Source organism: Orcinus orca, chromosome 1 (genome assembly GCF_937001465.1).
Source record: "Orcinus orca chromosome 1, mOrcOrc1.1, whole genome shotgun sequence".
In the NCBI taxonomy this organism is placed as follows: domain Eukaryota; kingdom Metazoa; phylum Chordata; class Mammalia; order Artiodactyla; family Delphinidae; genus Orcinus; species Orcinus orca.
Window position 1 is genome coordinate 103907423 of NC_064559.1, and position 13477 is coordinate 103920899.

The 13477-nt window shown below is 40.5% G+C and overlaps 1 protein-coding gene across 9 annotated transcripts in view; it reads right to left on the minus strand.

The window, feature by feature from the left end:
* Positions 1–13477, minus strand: part of GABPB2 (GA binding protein transcription factor subunit beta 2) — a 31368-nt gene that overhangs the window by 1891 nt on the left and 16000 nt on the right. For 5 of the 9 annotated variants that reach the window (XM_004285180.4, XM_004285177.4, XM_012538832.3 and 2 more), the window contains 3 exons: positions 11455–11640; positions 7158–7288; positions 1943–7031 (listed from right to left, as the gene is read on the minus strand). In XM_004285180.4, the coding sequence (XP_004285228.1) occupies positions 6732–7031; positions 7158–7288; positions 11455–11640 (617 nt within the window). In that variant the 3' untranslated portion in view covers positions 1943–6731. Of the gene's footprint in view, positions 1–1686; positions 1729–1942; positions 7064–7157; positions 7289–11454; positions 11641–13477 lie in introns of those variants that run through there. The other 4 variants (XM_033415629.2, XR_007469930.1, XM_033415628.2 and 1 more) reach the window with 4 other exon arrangements.

The following is a 13477-nucleotide window of genomic DNA, read 5'->3' on the forward strand; positions in this document are numbered from 1 at the left end:
CAGAAACTCCTACATAGGTGTAATTATCACTAGGCTGCTCCCACTTCAACCTTCTCTTGTATTTTCTACCTACTGATCTTGGAGTAGAGGGCTCACTTTCACAGAGAGAGAAAATCTTAGGCAAGTTGCCCTAGTTCATGGTTTTTTCCATCATTTAAGAATATTTACCCTTCAGAGAACTCTAGGTTCCTATCTCTCCAATTTCCTTCCAACTTTCCCATATGCCTGATGATTTTTCTCACTAGGATTTTTTTTTTATTTTTGGCTGCACTGGGTCTTTGTTGCCGCATGCGGGCTTTCTCTAGTTGTGGTGAGTGGGGGCTACTCTTCGTTGCGGTGCGCGGGCTTCTCATTGAGGTGGCTTCTTTTGTTGTGGAGCACGGGCTCTAGGCGCGCAGGTTTCAGTAGTTGTGGCACGTGGGCTCAGTAGTTGTGGCTCCTGGGCTCTAGAGCGCAGGCTCAGTAGTTGTGGCGCACAGGCTTAGTTGCTCCACGGCATGTGGAATTTTCCTGGACCAGGGCTCGAACCCGTGTCCCCTGCCTTGGCAGGCGGATTCTTAACCACTACACCACCAGGGAAACCCTCTCGCTAGGATTTTAATTCAACACTTTCAGTTCTTTGCTTCTCAAGGCTTTTTGAGTTCCTGCTCTTTTTCTCTCGGCAGAGCAAAGACCATATATACATTTATGAGGTACCTGCCAGATGCACCTTATAGTTAATATGTACACAGTACTGTTTACCAAAAAGCAATTATCCACATGCAACCTAGTACATGGTAAGCGTTCAATTTCCTAAATACTGACTTTGAGAGCTTACCTGGAGATTCTAATGTTGAACACTGATACTTATATGTCCTTGACTTTGGTTTTACCCTATTTATTTATTTATTTTAAATTTATTAATTTTATTTATTTTTTGTCTGTGTTGGGTCTTCGTTGCTGCACGCGGGCTTTCTCTAGTTGCGGCGAGCGGGGGCTACTCTTCTTTGCAGTGCGCAGGCTTCTCATTGCGGTGGCTTCTCTTGTTGCGGAGCAGGGACTCTAGACACGCGGGCTACATTAGTTGTGGTGCGCGGGCTCTAGAGTGCAGGCTCGGTAGTTGTGGCGCACAGGCTTAGTTGCTCCGCGGCATGTGGGATCTTCCCGGACCAGGGCTCGAACCCGTGTCCCCTGCACTGGCAGGTGGATTCTTAACCACTGCTCCACCAGGGAAGCCCTACCCTCCTTTATCTGAGAAAGGCATCTTTATTGCCGATGGACCAGCTTTTGAGAACACTATACACTAGACGGGAACACCCAAGTAGCCAGCCAAGTGGGTCCGTTCAACCCTGGCTATCAACAGGGATTGCGCCACGACCAGACTGCTACGCATATTTACTTAATAAATATGTGCTGAATTAGACTGAGATAACAACAAGCACCTTATCAACTAAGAGTAGCTTAGAAGCCAGCAGAGCAAATGCACTATGTCCAAGCCTCCCTGGGCCTGATGTTCTTCCCGTACCCTGCCCCTTATCTTGGCATTGACTTAACTCCCACACAAGGCACAGAATCATTTACTTCAGCTACTATTCTCCTCTCTTGGTTGTTTGCTTTTAGGGAATGGAGTGGGGGATAAAAGAAGGAAAGAAGATGTAAATTAATAAGCCAGTCAAAAGTTCTCTCCATTCTCACTTCAGTTCTTACCTCAACTTGCTCTGCCTCTTAAGAATACCAGCTGAGGAGTAGCTAGATAAGGAAAAGGTAGAGAGTGTGAATGGGTCAGAAGAGGCACCAAAGAGGGGAAAGAAGATGCTCCCCCCACCAAAACCACCCTCCCACTGCTCCACCCTCATTAGCTCAGTAGGACGGGGAAAACTTGCTCTTAAGGATTATCTGTGACCAGGTAGTAGATACAATTTTTGCCCAGGAGATGGAAAAAAAATTTCAATGACACCTGAAATGGTAAGACTTTGGCATTTTAGTAAGAAACATTTTTTTATTTTAAATGATAGTACAAAAATTGTATATATAATATAGATCTGTATAGGTGTACATACACACAAATGCTCACACACACACACACACAAACTTGCTCATCGGAATCAAACCCTATTTAATTAAAATCCTAAATAAAAAAGAGAATTATACTTAAGTTTTCTTAAAACATACTGTACATAAAGCTGTCAGACAACCCAAAAAACTGAAGATGTTTTGAGAAGAAGCTAGGCACCCCACCTACCCTGTCTCTGCTCCCCCCCAACACAAATGGCCTTGGCAGAAGGACAGTACACAGGGCAAAGCCAGAGAAGGGAGCTGCTGCTATCATTACTGTTGATAGAGCAAGATGCCTGAGACCAACTAGGAAGCACAAGATATAGGGTATGACCTAGATTAATTCTCAGAAACAAATCACTTAAGAATAAACAGAAAATATGTGGTAGGGAAGGAGGGGACAGAAGGAGGAAAGACAAGGCGCATAGATTAGAAATGACCTATTAATTAAATTCTAGTGCCTGGGAAAGACTCAGTGAGATAAGAACAATGGGGTCACAGAGGCAGAAGTAGTTAGAGGGGAAAGGGGAGGAGAGAGACAGGGAATCACAATTTCCTGCCATTAACAAGCCAAATTGCTATGTAGTAGTCTGGAGTCTAGGGATATCACCCCACCTCCTAATCTTAAGAGAGCCTTAAAAAAAAAAAAAAAAGGCAGCACCAGAGGTTCAAAGCTACTTAATTTGAATTTACATCCTTCTTGCTCCTGGTCTCTTGTTAAATATACTGGCATGGGAAATAGAGTACTAACTCAGAAGGGGAAAATATCACATAAAGTGGAAATAGATAAGAGCCTAGAGCAGCACATAGGCGGTCTTAAAATGTATTCCATTCTAAAGCTCCTTTTCTGGCCATACAGAGATGTCTATATAACAAGTAGAGAACAGGAGGCCATTCTCCAACAAATCTGGACAAAAACCGATTCCCACTCAATATTAAACTTCTGGGAATAGTTCACTACATGCCTCATGTCTTCTAGCTCTGAGGGTCTATAATGTTGTTTGTTAGGAAAAGAGCCACAGAAGTCTTTCTCAAAATGATCATTCCTTAAAAGGCCGAGATGCCTAAACTGGGAAGCAGATGTATAGAATGTCTGCTCCTTCTGCCATGGAACTTTATCTAGGGTTTCTTTCCTTTTCAGAGGTGTAAGAAATTATACAAATGCCAGTCAAAACAGCTACCATAGGAGCTGAAAGGAGGTTTGCTCTGTGGAAAGGCAGCTCCATCTCTACCCCTGACCCTGCTCTGAATCTTTCAGTTTACCAATGTCATCACACTGTATGCTAAAGAAATCTCTGCAAAGCTTGGTACTAGCTCTCCCTAGGGCCTCACTCCTCAGGTTTCTTATTACTGCCAGTTGAGCATGCCTCGGAAAAAGGGCCAAAGAAATGCTTGCTTTTTCTTCCTCAGTGTCTTTACTCAATTGAAAGAAACGCTCTCTAATGTTTTTAATGAAATAAAAATATTTTCAGCTTTTACCAGGTACTTTAGATTTGAACCTCAAATAAACAAAGAGAAAAGTGGGAAAATTCATATGTGTTTATAAATGTACACAATATATACGTGCAGCAAAGGGGTGTTAAAAATGCCCTGGTCACAAAATACCTAACTTCAACTGGAAAGCCCTCTGTTAAATTCATTTCTTTTACAGCAATATAAAAAAAGTCATTTTGCATGCCACAGATTTCTAATATTACTGAGCAGACACAAACATTTAATAATGCAGTGCTAAGGCTGAAAAAGGGGGAGAGGCAAAGGCAAAAATTATGAAACACAGATCTGACAGAGAAAAAGAACATCTTTTAAGGTGCTGAGTTCAATATACAGAAAACCTAAAGCCAAGTTCTCCCATATTTCAATTAAGAGACCTCAACTCTGGCATTACAATTAAGGGATCCCACAGAGGTAGTGATAGGAAGGGAATGTACATTTATACATTTGTAAGTAATTTCCCTGAAACCAGGAACAAGAACAGAAATATTAAGATTTATTTCTTTCTCCTTTTTAGGGGAAAGCTTAAAACCAAAATGTAAATGTAGGGTCTAATATTCCTATATTAATACTGATATTATTAAAGCAGCTTTATTTTAAAGTAGGCAATCATCCTAGGCTTCAGGTTTCTCCTGCTCAAGTACCATCTCTGAACCACTTGTCTGTTTGATTCTCTGTAATCCAACCTTACCAATAAGCCAGTTGGAATCCCCAAACCCAGAAGATTTGGGAACATTTTTCCAACTTCCACGGCTGATCCAGAAAAATATGCAAAATCATACAATGGTACGGCCATTCATGTCTTTAATATTTAATCTAACTACTTCAAGGGATCCTGACCTACCATTCTCTCTATGGCAATACAATTAGAGATCAAGCCCTTCTCTGGGATGCTAAAAGGTCTATTCCAAGTAAATAAAAACAAATGCCCTTTTGCTACCCACCCCTTTCTAGACATTTCCCTCCTCTCTCCCCCTATCCCAACCCCCCCTTTAACTCCCTATCTCAGAGAGCCCAGCATCAAAAATGACTTGGGCTGTATTAGATATTTTACTGGGTGGGAATGATAGGCTCTTACAAAAACAGAATAATAAGAAACTCTAAACAGTTCCCCCAAACAGTAGGTACTCTGTATGCTCAGAAGAGAGTGTTGGATGGAAACTCCCCACCCTCAATAAGAAGCTACCTCAGAGAGTGAGGTGGTTGGGCCTGCATATTTTCTACACAGTTAACCTCCACTCCCTGAACAGGAAAGAATAAAAGAAGGAATTAAAGTCAATGTATGCACCAAGAACACACACAAAACACATCTAAAATAACACTTGGTCCCTCTATAGTTAAGCTAAAGCTTTGAAATGGCACACAATAGCAGCTTATTGTTAGCACCTGATTCACAAAGGGACTCAGAAAAAGGAAAAATATTGCAAACAGAAATAGGACGACTTGACAGCAGATACCACAATTTTACCCTCTCCCTTACCTAGGCTGCTCCACTGCATTTCTCCATCATCCCCAACAGTGCAGACTAATCTCTGATCATCTGGGAAGTGCTTAGTACTTGGTCCATGGAGAAAACCTAGCTATGCTGGCCCGTAGCCAAGATTAATTTCAAAACTGATATTTTTGTCTATAAACCTCTAATAGCCAATTCTGTTTGTTAAATTTGGTTTGGGGAGTTACGTTTTCAGTCTATTTTAAGCCCCAAATGATTCTGCACCTCTGGAAAACTGCAGCAAATTACTTCACTAATCAAGGTAAACAGAACCATGTTAACTGTCACATTTTATTCCAAATTAAAAATGTATGTTTTCCCCATGATTGCTAATTAAGAAAACCATATTCTAAACAGTCATTCAAATGTTTACTTGGCACAGCTCCCTCTGGTTGCTTTTAATTTACAACAAAGCAAGCAAGCAAGTCCAGGATGATGACCTCTCCATAACCCCTCTCTCTCCATCCGTATTCCCTTTTTTAAAAAAACTCCAAGAAATCCCAGCAATGAAACACTTTCAAAAGTATATAGGCAAAGGGAGCAGGCATAGTGGGAGAGAAGAGAGTCAGGTGACGAAGCATCTGGTCAGAATCTTTGGTTCCTTACATTACGGCACTGGTAGTTCTCACTCCCTTTGCCAGCACACACTGAGCAACTATAAGGCACAAAAGCTCTGCACAAGGCCCAACCTTAAGGAAATAGAGCAATTTACTCAACCCAAATCAGATGGAGAAAGCTCTACAACATCCTCAGCATTCATCTCTCCCCCTGTCTTTTCTTGCATATGAGAGGATACCATGTAAGTTCCACAGAAAGGCACACTTAGAAAACTCAACAAAGTTTTATAAAATTAAAAAGTTGATATTAAAGCTTGGTATTACATAAATAAATGGTTGGAAGCAAGTTGTTCTGACAACAGACTACCCTCCTGATTGCGATTTCATAAAATCCAGCCAGAGCAAAGTTGGTATCTCAGGACCAGATTGTTTCCTAACCCCACGAGCCTCTTTCTGGCCACTTTCCAGCATTGTAGAGGCACAGCCTGGAGGATTTTGGATTTATATACACTTGTCTCCTTTCCAGTTTTTAAAAATTCTATTTCAGTTTCTTAAACTGGCATCTGAGCTATGGACACACAATGGATGCAAATTTAGTCAGGCAATCACACATTTCTTTTCAGTGAAATTAACTCAGGATAGTAAGAAGTGCCTGCCTACTCCTTTGGAAGTGGAATATATTTCTTTCTCTTCCCCAAAACTTGCATCTAATCCCTCCTTCCAATTAGGTTTCTCCTCTAACAGGTACACATCATAAATCTAAGGCAGTTTCAGGTCACTTGATGGTACAACTATAATATTAAAGGCTCTGGGTGTGTCCATATTAGGAATATTATTTTAAAATCTTTTCATAGAAAGTCAGTTATTTAAAAAACAATCAATCTGCAACATCCAGCATTCTTTTACCTCTATGCTTCAAGCAATGAAGTGAGCTGAGAAATTTGGTCCTTATTCTTTTGGTCCCTCAGAAGACTTGTTCCCTAAATTTGGCTTTGAATTTTCCAGTTGCATAGAGAGCCTTCCTGAGCCCAAACTCTGTACCCTGCTATAGTTTTCTTCTTTAGGACATTCTTAATTTTTATACAATGTTTGTCCTTTGTATTTTCTTTTAAAAAGAGGAAAAAGATAGACACAGCACAAGCTGTGGCCCTTGCACATTAAGTTGAAACAGTTTCCATGGAAACTCCAGTATGAGGCTCTGTGGTCCCTACTGCCCCAGTCACTTCTGTCTCTCTCTCCTCCATCTCCCCCTCTGTAACTACTACAGCATCTACCTCAGCCACCTCTTCAACCATGGTGAAATCAACTCCATTGGGCTGTTGTCGGGCCATGGCCTCTAGCTTGAGGCGGTACTGTTCTGCCTCCTGCTCTTTCTTTAGGAGCTGGTGTCGGTATTCCTGGGCTCTTCGATTAGCCTCCTGGAGTTGCTGCTGAAGTAGCTCTCTTTCAGTGCCTTCCTGTAAAAGTAAACCGCCACAGGTAAGAATTCCTGAGAGTAGACAAAAAAGAAGGGTATGGGCCTTGAAAGTTCTGGCTTTTGAATCTTTGCCTTCTCTTCTCTCCACCACTGCTAAAAACATTACCTTGCTTTCCTCCACACTGTCTGTCATCTCTTCTATCCTTGGTTTCTTAGTCAGTGGCAATTTCTCTGCTTCTTCTGCCTCTTCTTCAATGACAGTCTCCTCTGCAACCTGACCAGCAGGTACAGTTAAAACTATAAGCCAAAGGACACCAATTGGAGGTGATGAATACATAGTAAAATAAAGAGACTTTGCTTACTTTGAATCAGACAATAAACTAAAATATAGGGCTTCCCTGGTGGCACAGTGGTTAAGAATCTACCTGCCAATGCAGGGGACACGGGTTCAAGCCCTGGTCTGGGAACATCCCACATGCCGTGGAGCAACTAAGCCCGTGCTCCACAACTACTGAGCCTGCGCTCTAGAGCCTGTGAGCCACAACTACTGAAGCCCGTCCACCTAGAGCCCGTGCTCTGCAACAAGAGAAGCCACCGCAATGAGAAACCTGTGCACCGCAACGAAGAGTAACCCCTGCTCACCGCAACTAGAGAAAGCCTGCGCACAGCAATGAAGACCCAACGCAGCCAAAAAAAAAATCATCTAAACTGAAATATATTCTCTGATATCTCACTGTTCATATCTCTTTGGATTTTAGAATCAATAGGCAAGGCATGGCTTTACAGAGAGAAACCAAAAAGATTAGAAGCACTAAGAAGACCTCAGAAAGGAAGGGTGAAGATTTGCAGGTTTGGAAGCCATGCAGTTAAGACCCAACTCTGAGGCTTTTATATAGAAATGTCTGACTGTAGATCAGAAGCTGTGACCACTTAGCTTACAATTCTGCAGGAATAACTTATCTAAAGTAGGTCTGATATCTTAAATAAGAATTTTGAGAAACCTTTCATGAAAGCAGTTTGCCATTAGCTGTGTCTAATTTAACTATTTCTCTTCTCATAGATAAGTGAGAAAAGGGTCAACACACATATGCACACAACACACATGATGCACTACACACCTATCCGAATGGCTAAAATTTAAAAAAAAATAGTGATAACACCAAACGCTGGCAAGAATGTGGGAAACTGGATTATTCATAAATTGCTGGTGGAAATGTAAAATGGTACAGTCACTGTAGAAAATAGTTTGGCAGTGTTTTACAAAAGTAAACATGCATTTACCATATGACCCGGAAATTTTACTTTTGGACATTTACCCCAGAAAATTGAAAACTTATGTTCCCATACAACCTGTACACGATTGATCATAACAGCTTTACTCAGATATAGCCAAAACCTGGAGACAGATTAAGTAGGTAAATGGTTAACCAAACTATGGTACATCTATACCATGGAATACTACTCAGCAATAAAAAGAAATGAACTATTGATACAAACATCAACTTGGATAGACCTTAAGGAAATTATGCTAAGAGAAAAAAGCCAGTGTCAAAAGGCTATATACTGTATGATTCCATTTATATAACATTCTTGAAATGACAAAAATATAAAGATAGAGAACAGATGAATTAGTTAGTGGTTGCCAGTGGTTAGGAATGAGGTGGGAAGGGAAGTGGCTACAACACAAGGAATACAGAGTAGCAAAAGGAATCTCGGTGATGGAACTGTTTTGTATCTCAACTTTGGTGGTGTTGATGCATTAAATTGCATAGAACACAAACTCACAAATGAATGCATATAAAACTGGAAAAAATCTCAATAAGGTTGGTGGATTGTACCAATGTCAATTTCCTGTCTGTAATATTGTACTAGAGTTATAAAAAATGTTACCATTGGGGGAAACTGGGTGATAGGTATATGGGATCTTTCTGTATTATTTCTTACAACTATACATGAATGAATATATGATTATCTTAAAATAAAAAGTTAAAATTATACTTAGGTTTTAGGTTGCATTGTGATTTTTGTTTAAAGCAGATTTACCTAGTTATTTGGTTTGGTTGATTTTAACATTAGCTTGTATTCCTTGAACACTCATCAACTGATAGCAGTAGAAAGCATCTTGGATATCTGCTAAGTGGAAATGGAAATTCTGTCTGGGATTAAAAATTTCTTACAATTAATTAACAAAATTTCAGCTCTCCTTCTTTGGGCCTGGTTAAATGCATCTGTAAAAAGTAGTGTAGTGGACTTCCCAGGTGGCGCAGTGGTTAAGAATCCGCCTGTCAAGGCAGGGGACACGGGTCTGAGGCCTGGTCAGGAACGATCCCAAATGCCACGGAGCAACTAAGCCAGTGCACCACAACTACTGAGCCTGCACTCTAGAGCCCATGAGCTACAACTATTGAGCCCGTGCACCTAGAGCCCGTGCTCCGGGCTCAATGAGAAACCCTGCACACTGCAACAAAAAGTAGCCCCCGACAGGGCTTCCCTGGTGGTGCAGTGGTTGAGAGTCCGCCTGCCGATGCAGGGGACACGGGTTCGTGCCCCGATCCGGGAAGATCCCACATGCCGCGGAGCGTCTAGGCCTGCGAGCCGTGGCCGCTGAGCCTGCGCGTCTGGAGCCTGTGCTCTGCAACGGGAGAGGCCACAACAGTGAGAGGCCCGCGTACCGTAAAAAAAAAAAAAAAAAAAAGTAGCCCCCGCTAGCTGCAACTAGAGAAAGTCCTCATGCAGCAACAAAGACCCAACACAGCCAAAAAAAAATAAACAAATAAATAATGTTTTTTTAATAAGTAATTTAAAAAAAATTTTTTTTAAAAAGTAGTGTAGTTTATCTATGCAAAACCTCAAATTTTATTTTTTTCCTTAAAACAACTTCGTTCTCATTTATTTAACTCCATTACAAGCAGAGGCTCTCACTTACTCAATGAGCCCCCCAAAACTTTAAATGATAATCATGTCCACAAAAATTTCAGTGGTATATTTTCAAATAAGCTCCAAGAACTTATGATACCAAAGCCCGAATTATAAAGGTTTAATTTCTACTGTTTCTTCCCATACTGCAAAGATCCATCAATTCAAATAATTTGAAAATTATAAAATCCCCATAATTATTTAGGCCAAATCAAAATTTTGATGACACAAAAGGTAATTATACCAACCCTCCTTCTTCAACCTTCAGTATTTCTGAGAAATGAAGTTGTAACGATTAGTTTCTTTCTTTTTTCAAAAAAAATTTACTTATGTATTTTTAAAATATGTAATACATTCACATGGTTCAAAGATTAAAAGCTATAAAAGCATATACATTGAAAAGCTTCCTATCCATCCCTAGCTACCCAGGTGCCCTGCCACAAGGGAACCAATGTTATCAGTGTTATTTCTGAATGTTCTTCCAGAGATAGTCTTTCCTATCCATCCCTAGCTACCCAGGTGCCCTGCTACAAGGGAACCAATGTTATCAATGTTATTTCTGAATGTTCTTCCAGAGATAGTCTAAGTCTATGAACATATTAGCAAATATACATATATTTCCCTTTTTTAAAAATACAAATGTAGCATACTCTACACACCCCTGCATCTTGCTCTTGTCACTTAATATATTTTGGAGATCAGACCATACTTGCATACAAGAATCTTCCTCATTGTTTTTTTTATAGCTGCATAGTATTCCATTGCATGGGTGGTGTGTATCATAATTTATTTATCCAGTTCCTTAATGACTTCTACTTAGGTTCTTTGTAATCTCTGATGATTACAAATAATGCTGTAATGAATAATTTAGTATATATGTCATTTCTGTGTGTGTGAATATAAATTCATAGAAAAATAACTTTTTAGCCAAAAGGTATATGCATCTTCAATACTGATACATATTGACAATTTGCTCTTCAGAGGATGCAGTAATTTACACTCTCACCAGTGATTTATAAGATTGCCTGTTTCCTCGTACCCTTGACAATATAGTGCTTTAATGGTATCTTGCTGCAGTGTTTATTTATATTTCTCTTGCATGAAAGAAGTAGGTTGAACGTATTTTCCTATTTTTTTCCTATTTTCTTTTCTGTGAACTACTAGTTGACATTATTTGCTCTTTTTTCTACCAGATTATTGGTTTTACTCACAGATTTTATATATATGAGGAGAAATAGCCTTTGCCAGCCTGGCTTCTGTTTCTTTTCCTTTTTCAGAGCTTCTTTGTCCCATCTGGCATCTGGCTTTCTCCCATTCCCACTACTTGCCCTAATGCCTCATTTTTTTTTTTTTTTTTTTGGCCATACCATGTGGCCTGTGGGATCTTAGTTCCCCAACCAGGGATCGAACCCACGCCCCCTGCACTGGAAGTGCGGAGTCTTAACCACTGGACCGCCAGGGAAGTCCCCCTAATGCCTCATTTTTAGAGGTGTGTTGAGTGTCTAAAGTATCTTTTAATAAACAATTGTTTAAATGGGATAACTCACCTTGCTGTCCATCTTGCATAGTTACAATAAATGGCTGGCCAATGCCTCCAGTAGGGATTGCAGTTTGGATATTACCCAGAGGGACTCCATCAGTCACTATGGTGATGACCCTCTGGCCTCCACTCCCCACCACTTGCTGGATTGATGAGTCAACAGAATTTCCTTCTATGATTTCCTCTGAATTAGCTACAGATGACAAAAGGAAACATAACATTTCAGCTTTAAAAAAAATAGAAGTACAGTAATTTCAGCCCCCTTAAAACTGATAATATCAGGGATAGAAAAACTTGAAAAAAAAAGTTAGATTCAACACAGTTCACAAAAGCAAGCTCCTGTAAACAATGCTAAGTCAGAGGCGAAAAGAAAACAGGGAGGGCTTCCCTGGTGGCGCAGTGGTTAAGAATCCGCCTGCTAATGCAGGGGAGATGGGTTCAAGCCTGGGAAGATCCCACATGCTGTGGAGCAACTAAGCCTGTGCACCACAACTACTGAGCCTGTGTGCCACAACTACTGAAGCCTGCGAGCCTAGAGCCCGTAGTCCGCAACGAGAAGCCACCGCGATGAGAAGCCCGTGCACCGCAATGAAAAGTAGCCCCCGCTCGCCACAACTAGAGAAAGCCCGCACATAGCAATGATAGACCTAACACAGCCGAAAATAAAATAAATAAAAATAAATTTAAAAATTTTTTTTAAAAAGAAAGAAAACAGGGAATGCATTAGAACAGTACTTTCTAAAATGTCTTCAGGGACTTCCCTGGTAGCGCAGTGGTTAAGAATCTGCCTGCCAATGCAGGGAACACGGGTTCGAGCCCTGGTCCAGGAGGATCCCACATGCCATGGAGCAACTAAGCCTGTGTGCCACAACTACTGAGCCCACGTGCCACAACTACTGAAGCCCGCACGCCTAGAGCCCGTGCTCCGCAGCAAGAGAGGCCACCACAGTAAGTAGCCCGTGCACCCCAACGAAGAGCAGCCCCCGCTCGCTGCAACTAGAGAAAGCCCGCGTGCAGCAACGAAGACCCAATGCAGCCAAAAATAAAAATAAATAAATAAGTAAAATGTCTTCATTGACATGTTAGCTTTCACTAAAGATAGGTTCTATGTACAAATACATTTTCAAAATGCTCGTTTAAATATGCTTAAATTTTTGTGTTTATTTTGTAGGAAGTATCAGAGACCCTAACAGACTAATGAGCATTGTGACTCTCTAATATAAAATAAGATATGTTGAGTTTCCCAAACATATTTGATCTCAGAACTCCTTTTTCAGAAAGCATCTTGAAAGTCTAAACAACTTTAGAGAGCTTAGAAAAATAACTATAGAGATCTATTTCTATAAGAAATAAAGGCATTTAATAGTGAATTAACAAAATAATATGTCAAGAAGTCAAAACATTGAAGAAGTCTGATAGACAAAAACAGTAGATGGCTTCTCTCATCTGACAGATCAACAATAACATTAACAGCAATGATACTATGTGCCAGGTACCTTTCTAAGAGCTTTACATGTATCATGTTGAATAAAGATTTTCAGTTTGGTTAGTCAGTATCCCCAATAACTATTAGGGGAAACAGCTCCTACCACTATGAAATTTCTATATCTGAAGAGTCACAAGTAGAACTTTGCAATAAGTGGGGTAGGGACTACCCATATGAGACACATTCAGGCAGTTCAGTGGAAATAGAGCATCCACACCTCTTAGAAACGAAGAACAGTTAAATGTTATAGCTGAAAGGACCCTGACAGGTAATCTAATCCAACCATCATGTCAGAAATTAGGAGACTGAGACCTGGAGAAGTTAAATGATTTATCCAACATCAAAGAACAAATCAAAAGAATAACAAGCACAAGTTTAATACATTGCTTTTTCCTCTGCCATGCTGTTCACTCATACACATCTGAGTAGAGATCTTTATGATTGTTGTCAGTTGGAAAAATAGGATTGGAGGAATGTTCTCAGCATCCAAGTGTCAACGGCAGAAAGAAATCAACAATCTGCTTTCATTTATGATGGAGCAGAC